General features: G+C 41.8%; 2 protein-coding genes across 2 annotated transcripts in view; one reads left to right on the top strand and one right to left on the bottom strand.

Annotated features, from left to right (window-relative positions):
- Positions 1-27,533, bottom strand: part of LOC117504818 — a 3,434,143-nt gene that overhangs the window by 1,980,460 nt on the left and 1,426,150 nt on the right. The gene's annotated exons all lie outside the window — the stretch shown is intronic.
- Positions 3,078-4,509, top strand: LOC117504840 (zinc finger BED domain-containing protein 1-like). Its single transcript, XM_034164387.1, has 5 exons — positions 3,078-3,213; positions 3,310-3,541; positions 3,638-3,772; positions 3,900-3,986; positions 4,076-4,509. The coding sequence occupies exons 1-5, from the start codon at positions 3,128-3,130 to the stop codon at positions 4,442-4,444; spliced, it is 909 nt and encodes a 302-aa protein (XP_034020278.1). The 5' UTR covers positions 3,078-3,127; the 3' UTR covers positions 4,445-4,509.

Genomic DNA, 27,533 nt, shown 5'->3' with positions numbered 1-27,533 from the left:
GGCTTTGGGTGAAAATTTTATGGGCTTCACAGAGATTAAGGAGTGTTATTACAGCTTTAAGGATGGCCCACAATGGTGCGCGCTGTGCTCCGAGCCGTGATCGACAGGCAGAAACCACCAGATCATTTCTAAACGGATAGCTGTGTGGATCCGGGACCGGAATGTGCAATTTCTCTGGTTATCACAAGAGCTGGACATCAGCCATTTTCCGGCAGATTTCACTTTTAACAAGAGATTTTGTCATGGAAAGCCGCGCGGAGGGTTCGCGCGTCACAACCGATTCGCTGATGAAGCGAGACAAAGAACACCTCCGTTTTGGAGTGTTAGACATGCCCAGCTCTCCACAATTTCTCTTATACTCACTCGACTGGTAAGCCACTGAAAGCCGAGATAGGCATGTCCCAACTTGTCCTCTGACACTCCAAAACGGAGGTGTTCATCAGCGGCTCCGTCATGATGCGCGAAGCCTCCACGCGGCTTTCCATGACAAAATCTCTTGTTAAAAGTGAAATCTGCCGGAAAATGGGTGATGTCCACCTCTTGTGATAACCAGAGAAATTGCACACGATGGTCCCGGATCCACACAGCTATCCGTTTAGAAATGATCTGGTGGTTTCTGCCTGTCGATCACGGCTCCGAGCGCAGCGCGCTGTGCGCCATTGTGGGCCATCCTTAAAGCGGTAGTAACACTCCTTAATCTCTGTGAAGCCCATAAAATTTTCACCGAAAGCCATGTGAATTTTCCGAATGGTTTCCAGCTGCCTGTCTCTAACAGTTTCTGAAAAAATTCTGATGGAACAAAGCCCAAAGCATTCCGCCATTTCCTCGCAATGAAAAAACGATGAGAGGGGTGGACCAGTGCTCACTCAAAGCCTGTCCACAGGCGAATGACGCAACCGACAGGCGTGAAAAAACTCAACCATGCGCAAGAAGGTTCAAGCTTGGCTGACGTAAAAACATATGAATCAAATCCATATATTTTTTGCATAAAATAAAAAGGTCTGTTACTTTTCTAACAGACCTCGTACATACATACACATTTTATTTTTATATATATATATATATATATATATATATATATATATATATATAATACGAGGTCTATTAGAAAAGAAACCGACCTTTTTATTTTTTTCAAAAACTATATGGATTTGAATCACGTGTGATTAGGGTTGGGTACCGAAACGCGGTGTCAATAGAGCACCGGTTCCGACGTAAATGGTAGTAACAAGACCGAACAAGAATGAAAATTTCGGTGCCTCATTTTGGTGCCTGACTTTTTTTTTCATGAGCTGAAAGGGGGCGACCGACCACAGTGTTCCGGCGTCAACCTGCGTGATGTCAGCGCCGCATTAGCTGATGAGAACTGATAGCAAAAGGATCAATATAAATGCAGAAGGTGAAACGCTCCAAAGTTTGGCTTCATTTTACACCCAAGGGCAACGACTCTGCGACGTGCCACAGATGTCAGAAAACAATTGCATGTAAGGGAGGTAACACATCAAATTTGATGAAACATCTGGCCAGTCACGGAGTTTATTTGAAAGCTGAACAATGCACGGTGTTTGATAAACTGTGCGACGTTTCACGGCCCAGCACTTCGGCAGCAGGAGCTGCAGGGCAAATTGAAGAAAGTCCCACTCCCAGCCCTGCTAGTGTGGCGTTGCACATCACCGATGATGACGATGACAGCAGCCGTTCCTCTTCAGGTAAGTTTAGTTTAATGCCAACCGCAAATCTTGATTATTAAGTGTCTTAGGTTAGCATTAGCAAGTACTGTTGCATCTTAACAGCGTGTGTCTACGCCTGGCTATGTATAGTTCCACTTAGTGTCTGCTGACGTTATGCTTAACATGAACCTCATAACAAGTACTGTATGTATGCAAAATGTACGAGATTGAATGCGCATTTGCACAGATTGAATGCGCAATTTTGCAATTGCATAGGAACAACAAATAGGTAAGCTATAGCTAAAGACTGTAGGCCAGTTGTACGTGACCTGTCTCGATATACCTGTCTCGAGGCTACACTATTAAATATTTCTGCTCAATGTCTGCTTAAAGCAAAAGTCTGAATATATGTAAACAAAATGTTGAACTTTCAGTATATTTACATCAGTATCAATTTTCATTTAATGAGTAACAGGTGTATATTATTAACTATTTTGATAGTAATGTTTTTATTTCTGGCTTTCAAGTAACCACAGTGACTCCTTTCACCCTGGCTAAGAAGAATGCAGTACCCAAGGAGAAGGTGGAGGAAATCCACAGGGCAGTCACCAAATTTGTGGTGATGGGGCTTCATCCATTTTCCACGGTGGAATCACTATGTTTTAGGTGAAAATGTGGTAGATATTAAAATAGACTAAAATATATATATATATATATATATATATATATATACACACATACATATTGTTTTTTGTTTTTTTTGTTTTTTTTGAAGGGAGATGAGCATTGCCCTGAACCCTAAATATCAACCACCATCCAGGGATGACCTATCCAACACCTTAATACCTGCATGGTATTCTGTTGTGAAACAGAATGTCATCCAACAGCTTGCACACGTCAGCAAAACTGCAATTACTTGCGATGGATGGACCAGCGTGGCACAGGACCACTATCTGACAGTGACTGTTCACTACATTTACAAGGGCAGCATCCAGCAGAAAGTTCTGAGCACTGAAGCAGTTTGAGGCTCAGACAGGGCTAGTGGTGGCAGAGGAAATCCACAAAATTCTTGAGGAGTTCAAGTTGACTGGAAAAGTCCTTGCTGCCACAGTTGACAATGCAAGCAACTTGGATGTTGCACTGAAAAATTTAAAATTTTTAAAAGTTGGATGCTTTGCCCACACACTCAACCTGGCAGCACAGAAGGTGTATGGCATCCAAGCTGTGACCAGGTGGTGTGCAAAGATCCGTGCAGTGGTGGTGTGGTTGAAGCGCTCCACCATGAGCAAAACTGTTTTGAGAGAGAAGCAACGACTCCTCAGTAAATAGCATTAATATAATCATGATACATTTAAATATAAGAAGTTGTTTATTGTAATTCAAATGTCTGTGTTTTAGATTTGCCAGAACATAATGTTATCCTTGATGTGAGGACTTGCTGGAATTCTCTGTACATCATGGTTGAGCGGTTTGTGGAGCAGTTCCCTGCAATCCAGGCAGCTTGCCTCGATCACAGGCTGAGGAAGCCAATGGAGAGGGACAGGTGAGGTGATAGACAGGAGGGTCCCTTGTAATAATGTCAGTTTAACTTTTGTAATTATTTTCATTCATTTTTTTTATTATTGTTTATATTCCATAGACTAGAGCGGCTCACTGACAGTGATTTTGAGAAGGCAGAGGAATTCATGAAATGCATGAAAGTCCTGTACACCTCAACCCTCTGCGTGTCAAGTGACAAGTCCCCCACATGCAGCCAAATCATCCCAATCCTCACAAAGCTGGAGGCACGATATTTACCCACAGATGATGACAGTATGTTTGTGGCTGCTATAAAAGAGAAGGTCTGGGGAGATCTCGAAAAAAGATACCAGGTACTATCTATTTGCAGCCAATCTCTATGTTCACAAAGAGAGAAGCCAAACTACACAATTTTTACTACTGGACACTAAATCATGTTTTCATTACAGGATAAAGAAATTCAGAACTTCCTTCAGGAGGCCACATTGATGGACCCTCGCTTTAAAGGCAAGCTGGGAGTTGGTGTTACAGAAGCTTGGGATAGGCTTGAGAAAGCAACGATTGACAGTGTCACGGCAACTCAGGTATTTTACAGCATATTTGTCAGAGACAGTGGGCTAATTGCTCATCTTTTTCATATGCTCTATGTCTATGTTACAGTTTCTTTAACTAAGTATTTCTGTTTTGTGGGTAATTGGTTTGTGTCTGCAGCTTCCACTAGAGGACCATCATCAGAGTGAGGCAGAAGCAGGTGGTGATGGTGATGATGAGGTGGAGGTGGAGCAAGAGGACACACATGTAAGTGCAGTCATATACTATTTATCTTGTCTACAATGATGATGAATAGTTGTTTTTTGTGTTATACTAAACTTGTTTGTATTTTGCAGCAAAGAGGAGCTCACAGGATGTCAGCCTTGGAGCAGTTATTTGCGGATGAAGACCGGGAACTTCTCCACACAACTATGAGCACAAGCAGTGCCCTCTCTATCACGGAGCAGGTCAAGAAAGAGATTGAGCTCTACAAAGGCATGCCAGCAATCACATCTGGACAAGACCCTGTGGCTTGGTGGTGGGGTAAGAGGGATACCCTCCCTAATTTGTCTGCCTTGTCAGAGGTGTATTTGTGCGTGCAGGCCTCCTCAACCCCCTCTGAGAGGGTTTTCTCCTGTGCTGGACATGCAATTAGCCAGGAAAGATGCCGTATATTGCCAGAAAAGGCCAATATGCTGATATTCCTGCAGAAGAACTGCAATTGAAGAATTGAAGTTATTTATATGTGCAATAACTGTTTTATAATATTTTGTTCCATATTTGTGTTATATTTATATTAAAGTGATTGTTCGGGTTATTGTTCTATTTGATAGTATGGACATTTTATTTTATATTTATTATTATCATATGTTTTATTTATATTGTTTAAAGATTTACAACAAGTTAATATTATGTTTCAATTTTATTTAGGAATAAAAGGGTATTGTTTTTTTTGACAAAGTGTGTGCTGTTCATTTTTTTTTAAGTACCGGTTCGAGAACCGTTTAAGCACCGGTATCGTTTAAAAAATACCGAGTAGGCATCGGTATCAGATAAAACCCAACCGATACCCAACTCTACGTGTGATTGCGTCAGACAAGCTTGAACCCTCGTGCGCATGCGTGAGTTTTTTCACGCCTGTCGGTTGCGTCATTCGCCTGTGGGCAGGCTTTGAGTGAGCACGGGTCCACCCCTCCCGTCGGAATTCCTTTGTCTGACTACTTGCTGAGAGACTGGCGCTTTGCTTGATCAAAATTTTTTCAGAAACTGTAAGGCACATCCAAGTGGACACCATTTGAGAAATTCAGATGGTTTTCAGTGAAACTTTTAACGGCTGATGAGATATTAAGGAGTGTTGCTATCGCTTTAAGGACAGCCCACGGTGCCGGACAGTACGCTGCGCCCCGAGCCACCGTCGTCAGCCTGTTTCGAGCTGAAAACTTCCAAATTTAAGCCTCTGTTGACCCAGGACATCGTGAGAGAACAGAGAAGTTTCAGAAGAGGTCGGGATCAGCAGTTTATCCAGACATTCCACTGTTAAAGGAGATTTTGTAATGAAAGACGTGCGGACGGATTCGCGCGTTGGCACCCAGCCGCTCATGACGCGGCGCCACAGCAAAACAACTCCGTGTTGATAACCATTCGTAAGATTCAGGCGGTTTTAGATGGCTTTCAGTCGACTGAGTATCCGAGAAATTGTTTAACAGCTGGGCATGTTCCAACTTGTCCTGTAAGGCTTCCAACGGAGGTGTTTTGCTGTGGCGCCGCACCATGAGCGGCTGGGTGCCGACGCGTGAATCCGTCCGCACGTCTTTCATTGCAAAATCTCCTTTATGCTGCGTTTACACATAACCAGGACGCGTTACGAATGTCATTTTTCTGTCATTTGTGACACATTCCTGACATTCTTAATGTGACTTAACACATCTGAATAGGTTTCTTAATAGGGCGTATTGGTGCGTGATATTCTTGATATTCGTGGAGCATGTTTTTGCCTGTCAAAAAATCTTCCACGAATGTCACACACCACCCTCATTTCGTCTCACGCCGTGGAGGTCGCAACTGAGCGTATTGATCCGTCTTGATGAGTATTGATCCTTAATAGAACGTGACAACGTTCGTAGTGGTTCCTGTGATGGTTGTTGGAGCCCAAACTGTCACGCGTTATTACGAAGTGACACGGAAACTGTCAAGTTTTGACACGACTTGTAACGCGGCGTCACATTTCACTGTGCGCCACGACGGATCAGTTTTCTGTCACGTGCGCACAATTAAACGGTCCACAGTTCCTGCTGAAGTTCCTCAGGACACTCCTGCAGGTGTTGCACCTGCTGTTGTAACTGATGAGGGGGAGAACGAGTCTGAGCAACCAGAGGAGCGAGAGGACACTCACGTGCAGCCAGACATCTCTGCACTTCAGCGGAGGAAGAAGCGCGTGCACAATTAAACCCTGCTGCGCCGCAATCAGTTTGATTGCTGACACCAAGTCGGCTAAAAGTCTAATGTCAGTGCTCTTCAGTGCGCTCCACCTGCTGCATGTGCCTGATATTTGGGAAACTGTGCCAGACGAGAGCCGCATGAAGCCACACATCACACAAATTGTCATTTGCTCTTGCTTGCCTCTACTGGTGGTTGGCTCTCACTGCGGTATTGTATCACTTCCTGTTCCGGAGCACAGTGGTGTTTTTCTGTATCTGTTAGCTGTTTAATCTGCGCAGTTAGATTGATCTAGTTATCTAGATTACGATTTGTTTCACAGTGTAATCTTCACGTGCCTTAACTAAAGTACTCCTTCTGCTGAATCACCTCTAAATTATTTACACATTATTCACTTTGCGTGTTTTTAGGAATCTGCTAGCTTAGCGCAGCTACTAGCTCTTAGCCGATTTAGCATGGCGGCTTCTCCTGTCTCTCCCGCACTTTTCTGCTCAGGGTGTGAAATGTTTAGTTATTCCTCTGCCTCCTTTAGCAGTAACGGTACTTGTAATAAGTGTAGCTTATTCGTAGCTTTGGAGGCCAGGCTGGGCGAATTGGAGACTCGGCTCCGCACCGTGGAAAATTCTACAGCTAGCCAGGCCCCTGTAGTCGGTGCGGACCAAGGTAGCTTAGCCGCCGTTAGTTCCCCTCTGGCAGATCCCGAGCAGCCGGGAAAGCAGCCCGACTGGGTGACTGTGAGGAGGAAGTGTAGTTCTAAACAGAAGCCCCGTGTACACCGCCAACCCGTTCACATTTCTAACCGTTTTTCCCCACTCGACGACACACCCGCCGAGGAACAAACTCTGGTCATTGGCGACTCTGTTTTGAGAAATGTGAAGTTAGTGACACCAGCAACCATAGTCAATTGTCTTCCGGGACCAGGAAGCAGAGTTGTAGTCTTACACACCTCTCTGCAGCTTCTCTCCCCCTGCCATCCCCTCATTACCCCATCCCCGTAGAGACGGTGTCTGCTCCCAGACCACCAATAACCAGCAAAAATCTATTTAAGCATAAAAATTCAAAAAGAAAAAATAATATAGCACCTTCAACTGCACCACAGACTAAAACAGTTAAATGTGGTCTATTAAACATTAGGTCTCTCTCTTCTAAGTCCCTGTTAGTAAATGATATAATAATTGATCAACATATTGATTTATTCTGCCTTACAGAAACCTGGTTACAGCAGGATGAATATGTTAGTTTAAATGAGTCAACACCCCCGAGTCACACTAACTGTCAGAATGCTCGTAGCATGGGCCGGGGCGGAGGATTAGCAGCAATCTTCCATTCCAGCTTATTAATTAATCAAAAACCCAGACAGAGCTTTAATTCATTTGAAAGCTTGACTCTTAGTCTTGTCCATCCAAATTGGAAGTCCCAAAAACCAGTTTTATTTGTTATTATCTATCGTCTACCTGGTCGTTACTGTGAGTTTCTCTGTGAATTTTCAGACCTTTTGTCTGACTTAGTGCTTAGCTCAGATAAGATAATTATAGTGGGCGATTTTAACATCCACACAGATGCTGAGAATGACAGCCTCAACACTGCATTTAATCTATTATTAGACTCTATTGGCTTTGCTCAAAATGTAAATGAGTCCACCCACCACTTTAATCATATCTTAGATCTTGTTCTGACTTATGGTATGGAAATAGAAGACTTAACAGTATTCCCTGAAAACTCCCTTCTGTCTGATCATTTCTTAATAACATTTACATTTACTCTGATGGACTACCCAGCAGTGGGGAATAAGTTTCATTACACTAGAAGTCTTTCAGAAAGCGCTGTAACTAGGTTTAAGGATATGATTCCTTCTTTATGTTCTCTAATGCCATATAACAACACAGTGCAGAGTAGCTACCTAAACTCTGTAAGTGAGATAGAGTATCTCGTCAATAGTTTTACATCCTCATTGAAGACAACTTTGGATGCTGTAGCTCCTCTGAAAAAGAGAGCTTTAAATCAGAAGTGCCTGACTCCGTGGTATAACTCAAAACTCGTAGCTTAAAGCAGATAACCCGTACGTTGGAGAGGAAATGGCGTCTCACTAATTTAGAAGATCTTCACTTAGCCTGGAAAAAGAGTCTGTTGCTGTATAAAAAAGCCCTCCGTAAAGCTAGGACATCTTTCTACTCATCACTAATTGAAGAAAATAAGAACAACCCCAGGTTTCTTTTCAGCACTGTAGCCAGGCTGACAAAGAGTCAGAGCTCTATTGAGCTGAGTATTCCATTAACTTTAACTAGTAATGACTTCATGACTTTCTTTGCTAACAAAATTTTAACTATTAGAGAAAAAATTACTCATAACCATCCCAAAGACGTATCGTTATCTTTGGCTGCTTTCAGTGATGCCGGTATTTGGTTAGACTCTTTCTCTCCGATTGTTCTGTCTGAGTTATTTTCATTAGTTACTTCATCCAAACCATCAACATGTTTATTAGACCCCATTCCTACCAGGCTGCTCAAGGAAGCCCTACCATTATTTAATGCTTCGATCTTAAATATGATCAATCTATCTTTGTTAGTTGGCTATGTACCACAGGCTTTTAAGGTGGCAGTAATTAAACCATTACTTAAAGCCATCATTTGACCCAGCTATCTTAGCTAATTGTAGGCCAATCTCCAACCTTCCTTTTCTCTCAAAAGTTCTTGAAAGGGTAGTTGTAAAACAGCTAACTGATCATCTGCAGAGGAATGGTCTATTTGAAGAGTTTCAGTCAGGTTTCAGAATTCATCATAGTACAGAAACAGCATTAGTGAAGTTTACAAATGATCTTCTTATGGCCTCGGACAGTGGACTCATCTCTGTGCTTGTTCTGTTAGACCTCAGTGCTGCTTTTGATACTGTTGACCATAAAATTTTATTACAGAGATTAGAGCATGCCATAGGTATTAAAGGCACTGCGCTGCGGTGGTTTGAATCATATTTGTCTAATAGATTACAATTTGTTCATGTAAATGGGGAATCTTCTTCACAGACTAAAGTTAATTATGGAGTTCCACAAGGTTCTGTGCTAGGACCAATTTTATTCACTTTATACATGCTTCCCTTAGGCAGTATTATTAGAAGGTATTGCTTAAATTTTCATTGTTACGCAGATGATACCCAGCTTTATCTATCCATGAAGCCAGAGGACACACACCAATTAGCTAAACTGCAGGATTGTCTTACAGACATAAAGACATGGATGACCTCTAATTTCCTGCTTTTAAACTCAGATAAAACTGAAGTTATTGTACTTGGCCCCACAAATGTTAGAAACATGGTGTCTAACCAGATCCTTACTCTGGCTGGCATTACCCTGACCTCTAGTAATACTGTGAGAAATCTTGGAGTCATTTTTGATCAGGATATGTCATTCAAAGCGCATATTAAACAAATATGTAGGACTGCTTTTTTGCATTTACGCAATATCTCTAAAATTAGAAAGGTCTTGTCTCAGAGTGATGCTGAAAAACTAATTCATGCATTTATTTCCTCTAGGCTGGACTATTGTAATTCATTATTATCAGGTTGTCCTAAAAGTTCCGTAAAAAGCCTTCAGTTAATTCAAAATGCTGCAGCTAGAGTACTAACGGGGACTAGAAGGAGAGAGCATATCTCACCCATATTGGCCTCTCTTCATTGGCTTCCTGTTAATTCTAGAATAGAATTTAAAATTCTTCTTCTTACTTATAAGGTTTTGAATAATCAGGTCCCATCTTATCTTAGGGACCTCGTAGTACCATATCACCCCAATAGAGCACTTCGCTCTCAGACTGCAGGCTTACTTGTAGTTCCTAGGGTTTGTAAGAGTAGAATGGGAGGCAGAGCCTTCAGCTTTCAGGCTCCTCTCCTGTGGAACCAGCTCCCAATTCAGATCAGGGAGACAGACACCCTCTCTACTTTTAAGATTAGGCTTAAAACTTTCCTTTTTGCTAAAGCTTATAGTTAGGGCTGGATCAGGTGACCCTGAACCATCCCTTAGTTATGCTGCTATAGACTTAGACTGCTGGGGGGTTCCCATGATGCACCGAGTGTTTCTTTCTCTTTTTGCTCTGTATGCACCACTCTGCATTTAATCATTAGTGATTGATCTCTGCTCCCCTCCACAGCATGTCTTTTTCCTGGTTCTCTCCCTCAGCCCCAACCAGTCCCAGCAGAAGACTGCCCCTCCCTGAGCCTGGTTCTGCTGGAGGTTTCTTCCTGTTAAAAGGGAGTTTTTCCTTCCCACTGTAGCCAAGTGCTTGCTCACAGGGGGTCGTTTTGACCGTTGGGGTTTTACATAATTATTGTATGGCCTTGCCTTACAATATAAGGCACCTTGGGGCAACTGTTTGTTGTGATTTGGCGCTATATAAAAAAAAAATTGATTGATTGATTGATCTGGCGCTGTCCATCTCCTCTCTGCGCCACTCCATGGCACAGACCCCAACTGCGCATGCAGTTACAAAGTTCTTCTGAAAAACTGGAGCGATCTGAATTCGGATGGATGAATATGGGTGTGTGTGTGGAGACAATTCACAATGTGACAGAACTTAACGATGCGCTGTTACGCGCAATAGCGCGCAACAACGCGGAACACTATTCTTGACCGTGCGTAATTGTTCCTGATAATTCTCCAGCAACACGTGCCATTAATCGTAACGTGTGGTAACAGGTTGCAGCAGTTCCTGAGGACACGTGACGCCTCTGCCCCGAATAATCACATTCGTGATCAGCGGCCAAGAATGTGCACTTCGTGGCATTCGTGACTTGTCGTCGTTATGTGTAAACGTAGCATTAACAATGGAATGTCCGGATAAACTGCTGATCCCGACCTCTTCTGAAACTTCTCTGTTCTCTCACAACGTCCTGGGTCAAGAGAGGCTTAAATTAGGAAGTTTTCAGCTGAAAATAGGCTGACGACAGCGGCTCGGGGCGCGGTGCGCCGTCCGGCGCCGTGGGCTGTCCTTAAAGCGATAGTAACACTCCTTAATCTCTCATCAGCTGTTAAAATTTTCACTGAAAACCATCTGAATTTCTCGAATGGTGTCCACTTGGATGTGCCTGACAGTTTATGAAAAAATTTTGATTAAGCAAAGCACCAGTCTCTCAGCAAGTAGTCAGACAAAGGAATTCCGACGGGAGGGGTGGACCAGTGCTCAGTCAAAGCCTGCCCACAGGCGAATGACGCAACCGACAGGCGTGAAAAAAGTCACGCATGCGCACGAGGGTTCAAGCTTGTCTGATGCAATCACACGTGATTCAAATCCATATGGTTTTTGAATAAAATGTCGGATAAATTTCTAACAGACCGTGTGTGTATATATATGTATATATATATATATATATATATGTATGTATGTGTATATATATATATATATATATATATATATATATATACACTCAACAAAAATATAAACGCAACACTTTTGGTTTTGCTCCCATTTTGTATGAGATGAACTCAAAGATCTAAAACTTTTTCCACATACATAATATCACCATTTCCCTCGAATATTGTTCACAAACCAGTCTAAATCTGTGATAGTGAGCACTTCTCCTTTGCTGAGATAATCCATCCCACCTCACAGGTGTGCCATATCAAGATGCTGATTAGACACCATGATTAGTGCACAGGTGTGCCTTAGACTGCCCACAATAAAAGGCCACTCTGAAAGGTGCAGTTTTATCACAGCACAATGCCACAGATGTCGCAAGATTTGAGGGAGCGTGCAATTGGCATACTGACAGCAGGAATGTCAACCAGAGCTGTTGCTCGTGTATTGAATGTTCATTTCTTTACCATAAGCCGTCTCCAAAGGCGTTTCAGAGAATTTGGCAGTACATCCAGCCAGCCTAACAACCGCAGACCACGTGTAACCACACCAGCCCAGGACCTCCACATCCAGCATGTTCACCTCCAAGATCGTCTGAGACCAGCAACTCGGACAGCTGCTGAAACAATCGATTTGCATAACCAAAGAATTTCTGCACAAACTGTCAGAAACCGTCTCAGGGAAGCTCATCTGCATGCTCGTCGTCCTCATCGGGGTCTCGACCTGACTCCAGTTCGTCGTTGTAACCAACTTGAGTGGGCAAATGCTCACATTTGCTGCCGTTTGGCACGTTGGAGAGGTGTTCTCTTCATGGATGAATCCAGGTTCACACTGTCCAGGGCAGATGGCAGACAGCGTGTGTGGCGTCGTGTGGGTGAGCGGTTTTCTGATGTCAATGTTGTGGATCGAGTGGCCCATGGTGGCGGTGGGGTTATGGTATGGGTAGGCGTCTGTTATGGGCGAAGAACACAGGTGCATTTTATTGATGGCATTTTGAATGCACAGAGATACCGTGACGAGATCCTGAGGCCCATTGTTGTGCCATACATCCAAGAACATCACCTCATGTTGCAGCAGGATAATGCACGGCCCCATGTTGCAAGGATCTGTACACAATTCTTGGAAGCTGAAAATGTCCCAGTTCTTGCATGGCCGGCATACTCACCGGACATGTCACCCATTGAGCATGTTTGGGATGCTCTGGACCGGCGTATACGACAGCGTGTACCAGTTCCTGCCAATATCCAGCAACTTCGCACAGCCATTGAAGAGGAGTGGACCAACATTCCACAGGCCACAATTGACAACCTGATCAACTCTATGCAAAGGAGATGTGTTGCACTGCATGAGGCAAATGGTGGTCACACCAGATACTGGCTGGTATCCCCCCCAATAAAACAAAACTGCACCTTTCAGAGTGGCCTTTTATTGTGGACAGTCTAAGGCACACCTGTGCACTAATCATGGTGTCTAATCAGCATCTTGATATGGCACACCTGTGAGGTGGGATGGATTATCTCAACAAAGGAGAAGTGCTCACTATCACAGATTTAGACTGGTTTGTGAACAATATTTGAGGGAAATGGTGATATTGTGTATGTGGAAAAAGTTTTAGATCTTTGAGTTCATCTCATACAAAATGGGAGCAAAACCAAAAGTGTTGCGTTTATATTTTTGTTGCGTGTAATTACTGTCCACAGAAAATATGTTTTTAAAAGTCTTGAAGTCACATTTCAAATGCCAACAGGCAGCCTGTTCCACAAGATACGACCACGGCAAAAAAGGCTCTGAAGCCTGCTGACTTCTTTTGAACCCTTGAGACACAGAGCAAGTCTGCATCCAAGGACCACAGGGCACGAGGAGGCACATAAGGCTGAACAAGTTCAGCAAGATAGTTGATTTCACTGATTAACATCACTTTGAGCAGGTGAAATCAGTTAATCAGTGAACTCACCTGCTGGAGTGGGTGGTTGCACAGAAAGCCTGCACCCTCTTGGCCCTTTCTGGAACCAGTTTGAGACCTCTGGTTTAGAGCCTGAGATGTCTAACAAAATCTTGAAATCTAGTCCTCGAGTCAGTGAAGGGAAGCCAGAATGTCTGTGATCAAACCTCCTGGTTTTCATCAAAACTCGAGCAACAGTAATTCTGTTCCATCTGTAGACATCCTACGCTATTTTATACCGATCCAGAAAATAAAACACTGCAATAGTCAGTTGTGGAAAACAAGGACGTGAATTACAATTTATGAAATTTAAAACTAATGCTGATGTACATTTCCACTTTATCAGTTCCATCAGTGCAGTAACTGTCATCAGGTCAAACTCACCACTGATACTTTATTTTAGTGAGTGTTGTTCAAACATTTATTGTTAAATTAATTGTATTGTTTCTTTGCAGACATGCAGCCGTTGTTGGTGATTAAAGAAGAAACTCTCCCTGAACACCAGGAATGGAATCTGAGTGTTGACCAGGAGGACATTAAAGAAGAAGAGAAGCTGTGGATAAGTCAGCAGGGAGAGCAGCTTCAGCAGCTGGAGGAGGCAGATCTCACCAAGTTTGGTTTCACTGCCGTCCCTGTGAAGAGTGAAAATGATGCTGAAAAACCAGAGTCATCACAGCTTCATCAAAGCCGAAGTGATGAGAGCACAGAGGCTGAGCCTGTAGCCAGCAGCTCATCTGTACACAGAACACTGACAGCAGAAGCTGATGGAGAGGACGATGGAGGACCACAACCAGCCAGCAACTCAGGTCCAAACAGTTATTTACAACCAGATACCAGTGGCAGGAGTTCAGACAGTTCTGGAACTGAGACTGATGACAGTGATGACTGGAAACAGACCAGAGAACTTCAGTCATGTTTTAACTGTCAGAAAAATACCAATATTGTTCATTCAGACAACACTGATGAAAAACTATTTAAAGGCTCTAAATATGGAAAAGCATCTGGTCACATGAACAACTCAGAGCAACAAAAGGGGAGGAAATCAAGAAGAAAACCATTTAGCTGTTCTGATGGGAGTAAAGGACAGAAACAGAAGGACACTCTGAACAAAGACATTAGAATTCAGACAGGACAAAAAACATTTGTCTGTTCTGAGTGTGGTCAAAGATTTGGACATAAGAGCACCCTGAAAAGACACATGATAATTCATACAGGGCAAAAAGCATTTGTCTGTTCTGAGTGTGGTCAAAGGTTTGGACGAAAGGGCTACCTGAAAACACACATGATAATTCATACAGGACACAAAGCGTTTGTCTGTTCTGAGTGTGGTCAAAGATTTGGACATAAGAACACCCTGAAAAGACACATGATAATTCATACAGGGCAAAGAGCATTTGTCTGTTCTGAGTGTGGTCAAAGGTTTGGATATAATAGCACCCTGAAAAGACACATGATAATTCATACAGGGCAAAAAGCATTTGTCTGTTCTGAGTGTGGTCAAAGATTTGGACGAAAGGGCCACCTGAAAACACACATGATAATTCATACAGGACACAAAGCGTTTGTCTGTTCTGAGTGTGGTCAAAGGTTTGGACTGAAGGGCAACCTGAAAACACACATGATAATTCATACAGGACACAAACCATTTGGCTGTTCTGAGTGTGGAAAAAGATTTGGACTAAACAGCTACCTGACAAAACACATGATAATTCATTCAGGACAAAAAAAAAACAAAAAAGAAACAAGCGAAATTACACCACAGTTAATTGGACCATTGAAGAGAAAAAAAGATCTTTCACTGCTTCACTTACTCAAGGCATGAGAAGTGGGGCAGAAAGAAAAAAGCAGTATTTGAGGAACGCATAAAAGAAGCGGATTTACCTACACAAAAGAAAGAAGCCACCACTACCGCAAAACTGGAATCGATTGCCTCACAGATCGCAAAATATCTGACGACTGAGGAAATAAAAAAAAATAAAGGAAGAAGCCCAAAAGGAAGCGATAAAAGACTATCAGTTGCTGGATAAAGGGAAGCAACTACAGTTTAAAAGGAGTCAGTGGAAGAGGGAGGAAGAATGGATACTGTTGTGGGCAAAAGAATATGCCAAAATAAAATACCCCAAAAATCAGACAAAGACATCCAAAGAAAGGCAAAAAATATTCCACCACCACTGCCCAAGTAAGAAAGACATCACTTGTAAGAATCTCACAACCCAAAAATCAAACTTTATCAAACAAAAACATTTCTCAGATAATGAAATAAAAACAATGCAACAGGAGGTTGAGAAAATGATAAGAGAAGGCATCTGCCCTCTGACGCAACCCATTACACCACCAAAAAATGATTGCCCTCAAAAAAAGTTTATCCCCGAAAAAACAAACCATCCACTGCCTCCCGAAAAACCGAACCATTTATTGCCTCCCGAAAAAATGAACAAGTCATTGCCCCCCAAAAAACGAGCAACTCACTACCCCCCGAAAAAACGAACCATTCACTGCCTCCCGAAAAACCGAACCATTTACTGCCTCCCGAAAAACCGAACAACTCAATGCCTCCCGAAAAACCGAACAACTCAATGCCTCCCGAAAAACCGAACCACTCACTGCCTCCCGAAAAACCGAACCACTCACTGCCTCCCGAAAAACCGAACCACTCACTGCCTCACGAAAAACCGAACCACTCACTGCCTCACGAAAAAATGAACAACTCACTGCCCCCTGAAAAAACGAGCAACTCATTGCCCACCGAAAAAACGAACAACTCACCAGCTCATCTACAAAATAATTCACAGGTGCACACAGACCCAGAACAGCAGGAACTAGAAGAGGAATTGGCAAATAAGATTGAAGAAACAAGAAAAATGGACATGAAAGAGCGCCCAAAGCTGACTAAACTAAAAGAGAATAAAAAATTCAAAAATATCCTTCAAAAAGTTAACATAGGACTGACCAAACTGGTCCCAAGAGGAGCCACATTGACAGAGTTAAACTCTGTAAATTATGGAGCGGCATGGTACATACAAAGTAAATTAGCCCCACAAGATTTGGAGAGAAACAGTACCACAAATAAGAAAAAGAATACCATGCCACGATGGAAAAAGAAATTACAACAAAAAATCAGCTGCCTAAGAGCAGAGATCTCCCAAATGGCCACATTTTTGGGAAACAAGAACCACAAAAAGAATCTTCTAAAAAAAATAAATCGCATTAAAAGAAAATACAATGTTGAAGACAAACTGCTAGGTGGAAGGCTGGCTGAACATCAAGCCTTAGTAAAAGCTTTCGCAGCACAAATTAGGAATAAAGACAAGAAAATACAAGCAAAACAGATAAACAAACTATTTGCAACAAACCCCAGACTAGTGTACAGAAAGCTGGCAAATGACACAATAGAAGTACAACAACCACCTGAGAGAAAGGAAATTGAAAAATTTTGGAGACCACTCTTTGAAGACCCAAAACAACACCAAGAGGCTGAGTGGATTGAAAAAATACAACAGAAAAACAAAGACAAACAACAAATGCCAGCAATTGTAATCAATGAAGAAGAGATCAGAAAGAAAATGAGTGAATACAGTAACTTCAAGGCACCTGGCATCGACAAAATCCCAAATTTTTGGCTGAAAAGACTGACAGCATTACACCAACATTATGCTGTGGCTTTCACAAAAATATTGAACGGAGAAGAGGACACACCAGACTGGCTAACGACAGGGAACACAAGCCTAATTCCAAAGACCAAGGAAACACAGCTTCCCAACAAGTACAGACCCATCTGCTGCCTAACAACAACATACAAATGGCTGACAGGAATCATAGCTGATGCCATTTATGAACATCTTGACAATGGTGGCTACCTGGAAAATGAACAGAAAGGATGTTCCAAAAGAAGATTAGGAGCTAAAGACCAGTTACTGACAGACAAAGCTATCCTGGAGGACTGCAAAACAAGGCAGAGGAACCTCAGCATGGCTTGGATTGATTACAAAAAGGCATTTGACAGTGTACCACACTCCTGGATCTTGAGGTGCTTAGAACTATACAACATCAATGAGAAAATAAGAACCTTCCTGAAAGCACAAATGAACAAGTGGAACACCACCATCACCCTCAATCACACAGAGGGACAAATAACAGTCCCAGACGTACGAGTTCAGAGAGGGATACTTCAAGGAGACAGCCTTTCACCTCTCTTATTCTGCTTAATCATGGACCCGCTCAGCAAGATCCTGAAGGAGCAAGACATTGGATATGACTTAAGTAAAGACAAAGGAAAGGAAAACCAAAAACTTGTGAACCATCTGTTGTTCATGGATGATTTGAAAATCTATGCCAACACAAAAAACGGACTCACTCAACTCGTGGAAACTGCCCATAAGTTCTGAAAAGACATTGGCATGGAATTTGGACTGGATAAATGCTCAAAATACACAATGACAAAAGGAAAAAAGACAAAAACCGAAAACATACAATTGGATGAAGGGAGCTACATTGCAGACCTGGCTGCAGACTCCACATACAAATACTTGGGAATTGAACAAAGTAATTCAATTGAACACAAGAAAATGAGAACAAAAACAACAAAAGAATATCTAAACCACTTAAAAAAGATCTGCAAAACACAGCTGACACCAAAAAATAAAATCACAGCCATAAACCAGTTTGCAATACCAGTGGTGACCTATGGGTTTGGCATAGTGAACTGGCCACAATGCGAACTTAACAAATTGGACACAAAAACCAGAAAAATGCTCACCCTCCACAAAATCACATACAGAAATCAGTGCATGGACAGAATATACCTACCTCGCAGAGAAGGCGGTATGGGTCTTACTGAAATCAACCAGGCCTACAGAGCATCGATAATAAGTATTGGACAGTACTTAAAGAGCTCTGAAGAAGAAATCATAAAAATGGTCACACAACACCACGAGACCATAAGTGAACGGACCTCAATCACTAAACTGGCAAAAAACTTTGGCGGAGAACTTCTACAAGAGAGAAAAAGCAACAGTCTCATGCCTGCAACAAAACTTGCAAGACAGACCAGAGAACAATACTGCAAAAAAGAAGGAAAACATCGAGTGGAAAGATGGAAACAACACAAAAGAGCCGGACATTTCCAAGAAGAACTCGAGAAGGAATACATCGACAAAGTTGGATCAATGCAGTGGCTAAAAAATGGAAAACTTGGTTTTGATGGAGAAAGAATTCTGATTGGAGCACAAGATCAGGGACTTCTAACTAATGGCTTCAAAAAAATGGCAGGGATCTCACAAAATGATAAATGCCGATTCTGTCATACAGCTGTTGAGAGTGTAAACCATCTAACATCAGCATGCCAGATCCTCATGGCAGATGGGCATTATACATCCAGACATAACAAGATCTGTCAATATCTCCACTGGAAGATCTGCAAGGAACTGGAGTTGGAAGTTAAAGAACATGTCTGGGAGCACGAGCCAACACCAGTCTCATCCAACGGAAAAATAACGATCTTCTATGACAAAGAGATCCCAGCAGGAAGACACATAGAAGGAGGTGCAATCAAACCTGATATTGTCATCTGGAACAAGCAAGAGAAAACAGCCAAAATCATTGATGTGACAGTCCCCAATGATTACGGCCTGAATCGAGCTGAAAGGGGAAAGATCTCAAAATACCAAGACCTAAAAAATGACCTAAGAACAACATGGTCATTGAAAGACATCGATATCATTCCAGTTGTGATAGGAGCAACAGGCCTGATGAAGAAGAACCTGAAGAAATACCTTGAGGCAATCCCCGGTCACCCAAGTGCACATGAGGTGCAGTTGTCTGCGATTAAGGGAACGATAACCATCTTGAAGAGAGCCCTCGGATACAATGCCAGATCTGGTTAAGATAACTATAGAACCTAGGATGCAACTTTAGACCCCAGGTTTGGGGCCCATTGCATTCTACCATTAAGACATCAAAGATAAATGAAAAACCAAAAGACAAAAAGTATTTGTCTGTTCTGAGTGTGGTAAAAGATTAGGCAAAAAGGGCACTCTGAACAGACACATGATAATTCATACCAGACACCATTTAGCTGTTCTGATCAGTAAAAGACAAACAGAAAGACACTCTGAACAAACACATAATTCATAGTCATTCACTGCCCTCCCAAAAAATGAGCCATTCACCAGCTCATCTACAAAACAATGTCTAGTTGCACCCAGATGCAGAACAGCAGGAACTAGCAGGAATTGGCAAATAAGATTGAAGAAACAAGAAAAATGGACATGAAAGAGCATCCAAAACTGACTAAAGGAGAATTAAAAAAGAAATTCAAAACTATCCTGCAAAAAGTTAACCTGGGACTGACTAAACTGGTCCCAGAAGCAATCACACTGACAGATTTAAACTGTGTGAATTAAAGAGCGGCATGGTACATACAATGTAAATTAGCCCCACCAGATTTGGAGAGAAAAGGAACCACAATTAAGAAAAAGAATACCGTGCCACAATGGAAAAAGAAATTACAACAAAAAATCAGCCACCTAAGAGCAGAGATCTCCCAAATGGCAACATTTTTGGGAAGCAAAAACCACAAAAGGAATGTCCTTAAAAGAAAATACAATGTTGAAGATAAACAGCTGGGTGGGAGGCTGAACAGCAAGCCTTAGTGAAAGATTTTGCACCACAGATTAGGAACAAAGGTAAGAAAATACAAGCAAAACAGATAAACAAGCAGTTTGCAAAAAAACAAAAAAAAGACTAGTGTACAGGAAGTTAGCAAACGACACAATAGAAATACAACAGCCACCCGAGAGAACAAATTGAAAAATTCTGGAGACCACTCTTTGAAGACCCAAAACAACATCAAGAGGCCGAGTGGATTGAAAAAATAAAACAGAAAAACAAAGACAAACAGCAAATGCCAGCAATTGTAATCACTGAAGAGATGATCAAAAAGAAAATGAGTGAATACAGTAACTTCAAGGCACCTGGCATCGACAAAATCCCAAATTTTTGGCTGAACAGACTGACAGCATTACACCAACATTATGCTGTGGCTTTCACAAAAATATTGAACGGAGAAGAGGACACACCAGACTGGTTAACGACAGGGAACACAAGCCTACTACCAAAGACCAAAGAAACACAGCTTCCCAACAAGTACAGACCCATCTGCTGCCTAACAACATACAAATGGCTGACAGGAATCATAGCTAATGCCATTTACGAACATCTTGACACTGGTGACTACCTGGAAAATGAACAGAAAGGTTGTTCCAGAAGAAGATTAGGAGCTAAAGACCAGTTACTGACAGACAAAGCTATCCTGGAGGACTGCAAAAAAAAAAAAAGGAAGAGGAACCTCAGCATGGCTTGGATTGACTACAAAAAGGCATTTGACAGTGTACCACACTCCTGGATCATGAGGTGCTTAGAACTCTACAACATCAACGAGGAGATAAGATCTTTCCTGAGGGCACAAATGAACAAGTGGAACACCACCATCACCCTCAATCACACAGAGGGACAAATAACAATCCCAGACGTACGAGTTCAGAGAGGGATATTTCAGGGAGACAGACTCTCACCACTTTTATTCTGTTTAATCATAGACCTGCTCAGCAAGATCCTGTTCATGGGTTCTGTTCATTGTAAATCTCTGCCAGCACAAAAAAGGACTCAGTTTTTATTTTTAACATGAGTGGTTTTGGCACCGATCTGACACCATATCTGTTTCTCTGAGTGTAATAATGTCTTAATGTTGGAATTGTAAGTTTTAGGGAAAATAAGAACTTTTGAGGGTGAAAACTGAAATTCACCCAAATGTTTTCCTTCAGTTCTTGATGGAATTTGATGATTGTTTTTGTTTGTTTCATCTAAACACTGATTTACAATCCTTCCTCACACAGTATTGAACCTTTGAATTGTTTTGGAAATTGTAGAAATTTTTTATGGTGAAAATAGTGAAAGTCACCAAAACAGTTTTTTTTCTGTTTCAGTTTCTGATATATATTTTTAATTCTGTTGGTTTTGTTTGATTCTTCTAAACACTGTTCATAATTCATCCTTGTGGATATATGAAATAATACATTTTAGTAAAAAATGAATTTCATTAAGGTGAAATTCATGCAAAAGTTTTCAATTGGATTCATCTTAGGTTGATTAATTTAAACAAAGTTCTCAGTTCTTCACAAAATTATGATTTTTGTTCAAAACAAATATTGTGTGTTTGGAAAACAATTAAATTCACCAAACTGGTGAATTTGGTTTTGTTTGAAGTTCTGTTCTTCCCTGTTGAATTTTGAATGCCAACTTTTGGTTATGAAAAACCATGAAATTCACCCGCAGTTGTTCAAGTTCCCAAATTGCATGAGAGAGAGAAAAATCACAACAGGATGGCATTCAAGGAATTTTAAACAGTCATTGAATTTTTGGAGGAGAATCTCAACTTCCAGCAAAAATATTTCCAGTAAATTTCTGTCCTCTGATCCACTCAACACACTGCTGTCAACATTTCAGCTGCTACTTCAGGTTTCATTCAAAAGTCTAGTTACACAATAGTTACATGCTGATGTCCGCTTGTAGGCTAAAGCCTAGACCTACCAGACCACAGCTGTCTAGTCTTTACTAGCTGAAGTTCAGTCTCTTGTAAACCAGATGATGAGCTGAGAACCAGACTAACCACCAGATCAGCTGTGCTCTTATTTTGTCTTAAACCTGGTCCGGGGACAGTCCGCTGGATTCAGCTCTGCAGCTGTACACACTCAGTACATCGTGGCGACCGCACACCCACCTCAGGGACAAACAGAGGAGGAGGTGTCTGCATGGACGTTCCAACAGATAGTGTTTTGGACGTTCAGGTAATCGAAAAACACTGTTCTGACATCAAACTGTTGATGGGGACGTGGTGACTGTTTGACCTACCAAGACAGATCAGCACCGTGTGTCTGCCGTCTGTGGATGGATCTCGTGACTGCACCGGGGACACTGCAGGACGTCCTCAGCAGACATGAGCCTGCCCACCCTGATGCTGTCTTCGTCCTAGCTGGTGATGATGAAGGATGTCATGTCCTACAGATCAGAGTCGTCTGCAGACGTCACTGTCCGTGGAGACGCGTGTGTCTGCAGCAGCTTCAGTCCACAGTGTCCTCAGTCCAGTTGTTGTCTGTCCTCTGACAGCCAGCTAACGTCTTTCCCAACATCAAGCCTCTGAAGACCGTTGTCTTTTGTCCACAGGTTTGTTGATGTTTCAAGGAAAGTGTGAAAGTGAAACATCCAAAAACAAAGTTCATGTCATCGATTTTCCATTTGTTCATATCTGTTGATCTTTTCTTCAATATGAGTTTTAAATACAAACAATATTTGACTCACAGCAGAAATAGCTTCAGGCCTTGTTTTGTTTTTAAGAAATAAATGAATCAAACATCATGTAACTGAGACCAAAATAATGATGGACAGCAGTGAAGACAAACTGGTCTTCTGTAAAGTTCTATTGACTCCTAGTGGCCAAGAAGACAAACAGCAGCTTTATTGTGGGAAATAATGAAAAAAAAAACTCACTTCTGTTGGAAAACTTAACTGGAATTTTAAGAGTTTGAAAACTAATCATGTTTTAATAAATGAATTTGAGTCACGTTAAATCTTTGTGACTGTTAAATTACAGTGTCATCTGCATAAAAGGTGTGATTTACATGTGGTGCTCCTACAGGAAGTCTGTTTATACAAACAATTTATGGGTCTAAAACTGAGCCCTGAGGGACGCCCTTTGAAATACTCAGCAAGACCAATATGAGATCTTCCACCTGGACACACTGAAATTTGTTTAAACATCTGGGATTAGGTTAATTCTGGATCACTTATAATTATATGAATTAATTTAAAACATTCGTTCACCACTCACTCATCTTCAACCGCTTTTCTGGGTTCGGGTCATGGGGGCAACAGCTCCAGCAGGGGACCCCAGACTTCCCTTTCCTGTGCCACCTTGACCACCTCTGACTGGAGGATTCCGAGGCGTTCCCAGACCAGTGTGGAGATATAATCTCTCCACCTAGTCCTGGGTCTTCCCCAGGGTCTCCTCCCAGATGGACATGCCTGGAACACCTCCCTTGGGAGGTGCCCAGGATCCTTCCTTACCAGATGCCCGAACCACCTCAGCTGGCTCCTTGCAACACGAAGGAGCAGTGACTCTACTCTGAGCTCCCCACGGATGACCGAATTTAAAACAAGCAAAAAAAAAAAAAAATTGTGGTTCATTTTGCACAAACATCATTTATAAAATCTACTGCCTTTGAGCATTTCACCAAAATAAAATAAATAAATTGCTAGAACAACAAAAAGGTTCTTCCAGAATCCAAATGAGTGTAAACAGTTAATCTGGATTCTAATCACATCAGATTGACCCCTGAATATTTACGTTTATTATTATTTTTATTTATTATTTATTTATTTATATTATTATTATTATTTATGTTTGATCCAGTTCCTCCACGTGAGAGACACAATCCAGAATTCTATTTGTGAATGGCACCAGACCCACCTGCATCGTGGGTCTAGAGCGGGTTTAGGGGGTGCAGAACCACCCCCACCCCCCACCTGAATCTAGATCCATCCCTGGCCTGGAGTCACGAGACAAAGCTCCCAAAGAGCTGTTCCATAGTGCTGACTTATCAAATCAGATTGACTCAAAAACACAATGGATCATCTGGACCAGCAGAAGAACCGGCTGGAGCCCTTCAATACCACAAAGTCTTCAAGAAGAACCGGCTGGAACCCTTCAATACCACAAGGTCTTCAAGAAGAACCGGCTGCAGCAGCTCTGCCTCTGGACTAAACCCCATCACTGGGACACAGGACCATGTCCCGGTCCAGCTCAACAAGTGTGGATGTGATTATGGACAACAAAAACCCTTCAGATAGACCCCCATCAAACATACTACAAATGAGGCCAAATGAAAAATCGACCCACATTCAGGAGATGTCAAGGTGCATTTGGAAAACGTCGGACAGCAGGCTCAGAGCGGTTGACAGAGTCAGGCCCATTTGTGCAGCCGCCTCTAATGTTTTGCACATGTTCAAAACCCTGGTGGCCAATTGGAGTTGGAACAACTATCGAACGACAAAGTGACGTGTGACTGCAGTCTAATCAGTCGGACGGCATGAAAACGTCATTGGTGACATCCTGATCCAGGGTTGCTTACTCACACGTATCTGGTGTGACAGTGACGGTTTCATCATCAATTTCACACAGAAGCAAGAAATGTCTCGCCAAAATAAAATTATCTCCAGTTAATTTTCTGTTAATGACCAGACCAGACCACAGCACATCCTTTCTTAATGAAAGGAGTTTCAGGTGCACACACAAAACAGCTGTTAACATCTGCTGACAGCGTTCTGACTGCAGGATTCTCTGATCATTGATTTGCTGAAAAACATGCACCTGATACATCAGCTGCATGTGAAGAGTTCAGAGAGAATTCGAGCAAAGCTTCGAAGCTTGTTTCTGAGTCGGTCACTGTCTGGATGACAAGATGAGCCGATAAAAAGCCGAACAATTTATTAGTGAATGCAAACTTTTTTCATTAGAGTTACTGCACACGGCACCAGCCACAGCCAGGGTCACCGTCACATCGAGAACTGGATTAGTTACTAGTACAGGTTAGTTTAAAAGACTGATCTCATCACAGGACCAAAGGGGGCAGAAACATGACCACACACAAAAAGATGCCACTTCTACATCACTGTCACAAGTAATCCTCTTCATAAAGGCTTCTTCTATGATGTCATAGAGTGTGTGTGGTCCTTTGAATAGTGAGGATGGAGAGTGTGTTGAAGACAGAGGGAAGATTTTTGGTGTTTGTCTGTGTCCAAAAAGATAAAAGAAAACCACTCCTGTTAGAGCAGCATTCTAGAATAATGTTTAAAATGGAAATAAAGAACTAAAGGCAGTCCAACAGTTTTTATTAATATATTTTCTCACAGCAGCTCAGATCTGAAATTAATACATAAATTAACATTTTATATTTTAATGTGTTTCTATTTTCATCACAATTAAATGACTCTGTTACAGATTAAATGTGGACAAAGTGGAATAAGGTTAAATATAATTAGCACTAATATGGGCAGCAAGATTTTTTTTAAACGGGATTGTAATGGAAATAACATACAGTGAATTGAAATTTTAAAAAATATATTTGAAGTGATCAAATCTCACAATGGAAATGAAAGAAATATGGTGAAAAAGACCATCAGCTGCCACAACAGTTACTTTGAGCATCACACACAAAACCAAATAATAAACTTAATGAGCAGCAAAATGATGTCAGTGATGGTGAAAGATATCAGACAAGCAAAGTGTTTTTTTTTTCCATAATTCTTGACTTCAGTCTTGATATCAGCCACACTGACCAGTTATCAGTGGAGATTGGAGTGGTCTCACTGGAGGAGAAGACCTGCTTAAAGGAACATTCTCTGGGTTTTCTTGTGGCAGATGAGTCCAGAGCTGGAAGCCAGCCCACCCATACAGACCACTCCAGTGGTCCCAGCCAACACAGCACCGGAGCAGCCAACAGCCAGCAACCACCTGGCACCCCCCGTGCAGTGCATAACCAGTGATGACTCCCACGGAGATCTGTATGAACAAAACCATTCACATAAGCACTTTAACAGTACACACTTCAACACACACACACAGCTGTGTCCGCACCTACCTGCCTTCACAGGTACACAGAAGTGGAACCATCAGACACACACCTGCAGCAAACCTCCACAAGAGAAAGAAAGAAGACCTCTCTGCCCCTTTTATGAGAACACCATCCTACACTGATGGGCTGAAATCCAACAACCCGCTGAAGATAATTAAGCTCAATCACACTGCTACACAAGCAATAGCGCACAATCCCAAACACAATGACAAAACTGGCAAAAATATATTCTTTTAAAGAGCCTTTTAAAGCCGACTAAGGTACCAAGTAATTTAATATTATCAGGACAGTTATTCCAAATATTTACACCTTTGATGGAGACACAGTGACTTTTTACAGTAGTATGGATCTTTAATTTCTCAAATAATAATATTCCTCTCAAACTGTAGCTGGAGTCCCTCATTTTAAACAGATCCTGGACATGTTGAGGCAAAAGTTTTTAACTTTGTACATAATTTGTATTGTGATATAATCAACCAAGTCCCAGAATTTTAAAATTTGTAACCAAGCAAATAACGGATTCATTGGCTCACGATATGATTTATTACTGATCATTCTTATAGCTTTCTTTTGCAACAGAAATACTGGTTTAGTATTAGTTCTTTAAATTCAATATTGAGGCTGTGAGGAGAAAACTAACAGGTGCACATTAGAACATGGACCAGAACATAAGACTGACAGTGTGCTGGTGGTCTGGAAGCTCCGCCTTAAAGGGTGGAGTTTTCAGGTGATGATCAGACGAGCCGCGTCGTGGTGACGTGGTGCACCAGGTTTATCATTTATAAAACTAATATTTAGACAATATCGATATTCTGAATGTCTGCAGCTAAAACTGTAAATTACCAAAAAGCTTCAAAACAAACTGTTGCATTCAACCTGCTGAAATCAGTCACGACCTAGTGAAAAGAAACAACAATATACTGAAAAATACAACAACGATCTCAAGTTCCTGAAGATTTCTTGGTGTTCAGTTAAATCAGTTATAACAAAAAATCTAAAGATGTAACAATGTGAATAGTCTGTCTGGAGGACATCGTGCTCAAAAGCTGAGTGAGTGTGCATGAGGGAGGACGTTGAGAGAAGCCACCAAGGCACTCATAACAACTAAAGGGTTGATAAGTGAGGGAAGCCACCAAGACACTCATAACAACTGAAGGGTTGATAAGTGAGGGAAGCCACCAAGACACTCATAACAACTGAAGTGTTGATAAATTAGGGAAGCCACAAAGACACTCCTAATAACTGAAGGATTGATCAGTGAGGAAAGCCACAAGACACTCAAAACAACTGAAGGATTGATAAATGGGGGAAGCCACCCAGACACAACACCCCTGCAGAAGTGTCAAGTAACGGAAATCAACAAGACAATCATGACAACTCTGAATGATTTACAAGTGAGGGAAGCCACAAG

This window comes from Thalassophryne amazonica, chromosome 23, assembly GCF_902500255.1.
Source record: "Thalassophryne amazonica chromosome 23, fThaAma1.1, whole genome shotgun sequence".
Taxonomy (NCBI): domain Eukaryota; kingdom Metazoa; phylum Chordata; class Actinopteri; order Batrachoidiformes; family Batrachoididae; genus Thalassophryne; species Thalassophryne amazonica.
Note: the sequence above shows the minus strand (reverse complement) of the source record. Positions and strands in the feature narration are given on the sequence as shown.

Bases quoted from the DNA above. Each gene is read 5' to 3' on its own strand.
- LOC117504840 (XM_034164387.1), top strand. From the start codon at position 3,128: ATGGTTGAGCGGTTTGTGGAGCAGTTCCCTGCAATCCAGGCAGCTTGC. The intron at 3,214-3,309 runs GTGAGGTGATAG...TATATTCCATAG, and splicing joins AAGCCAATGGAGAGGGACAG to ACTAGAGCGGCTCACTGACA. The intron at 3,542-3,637 runs GTACTATCTATT...TTTTCATTACAG, and splicing joins ATCTCGAAAAAAGATACCAG to GATAAAGAAATTCAGAACTT.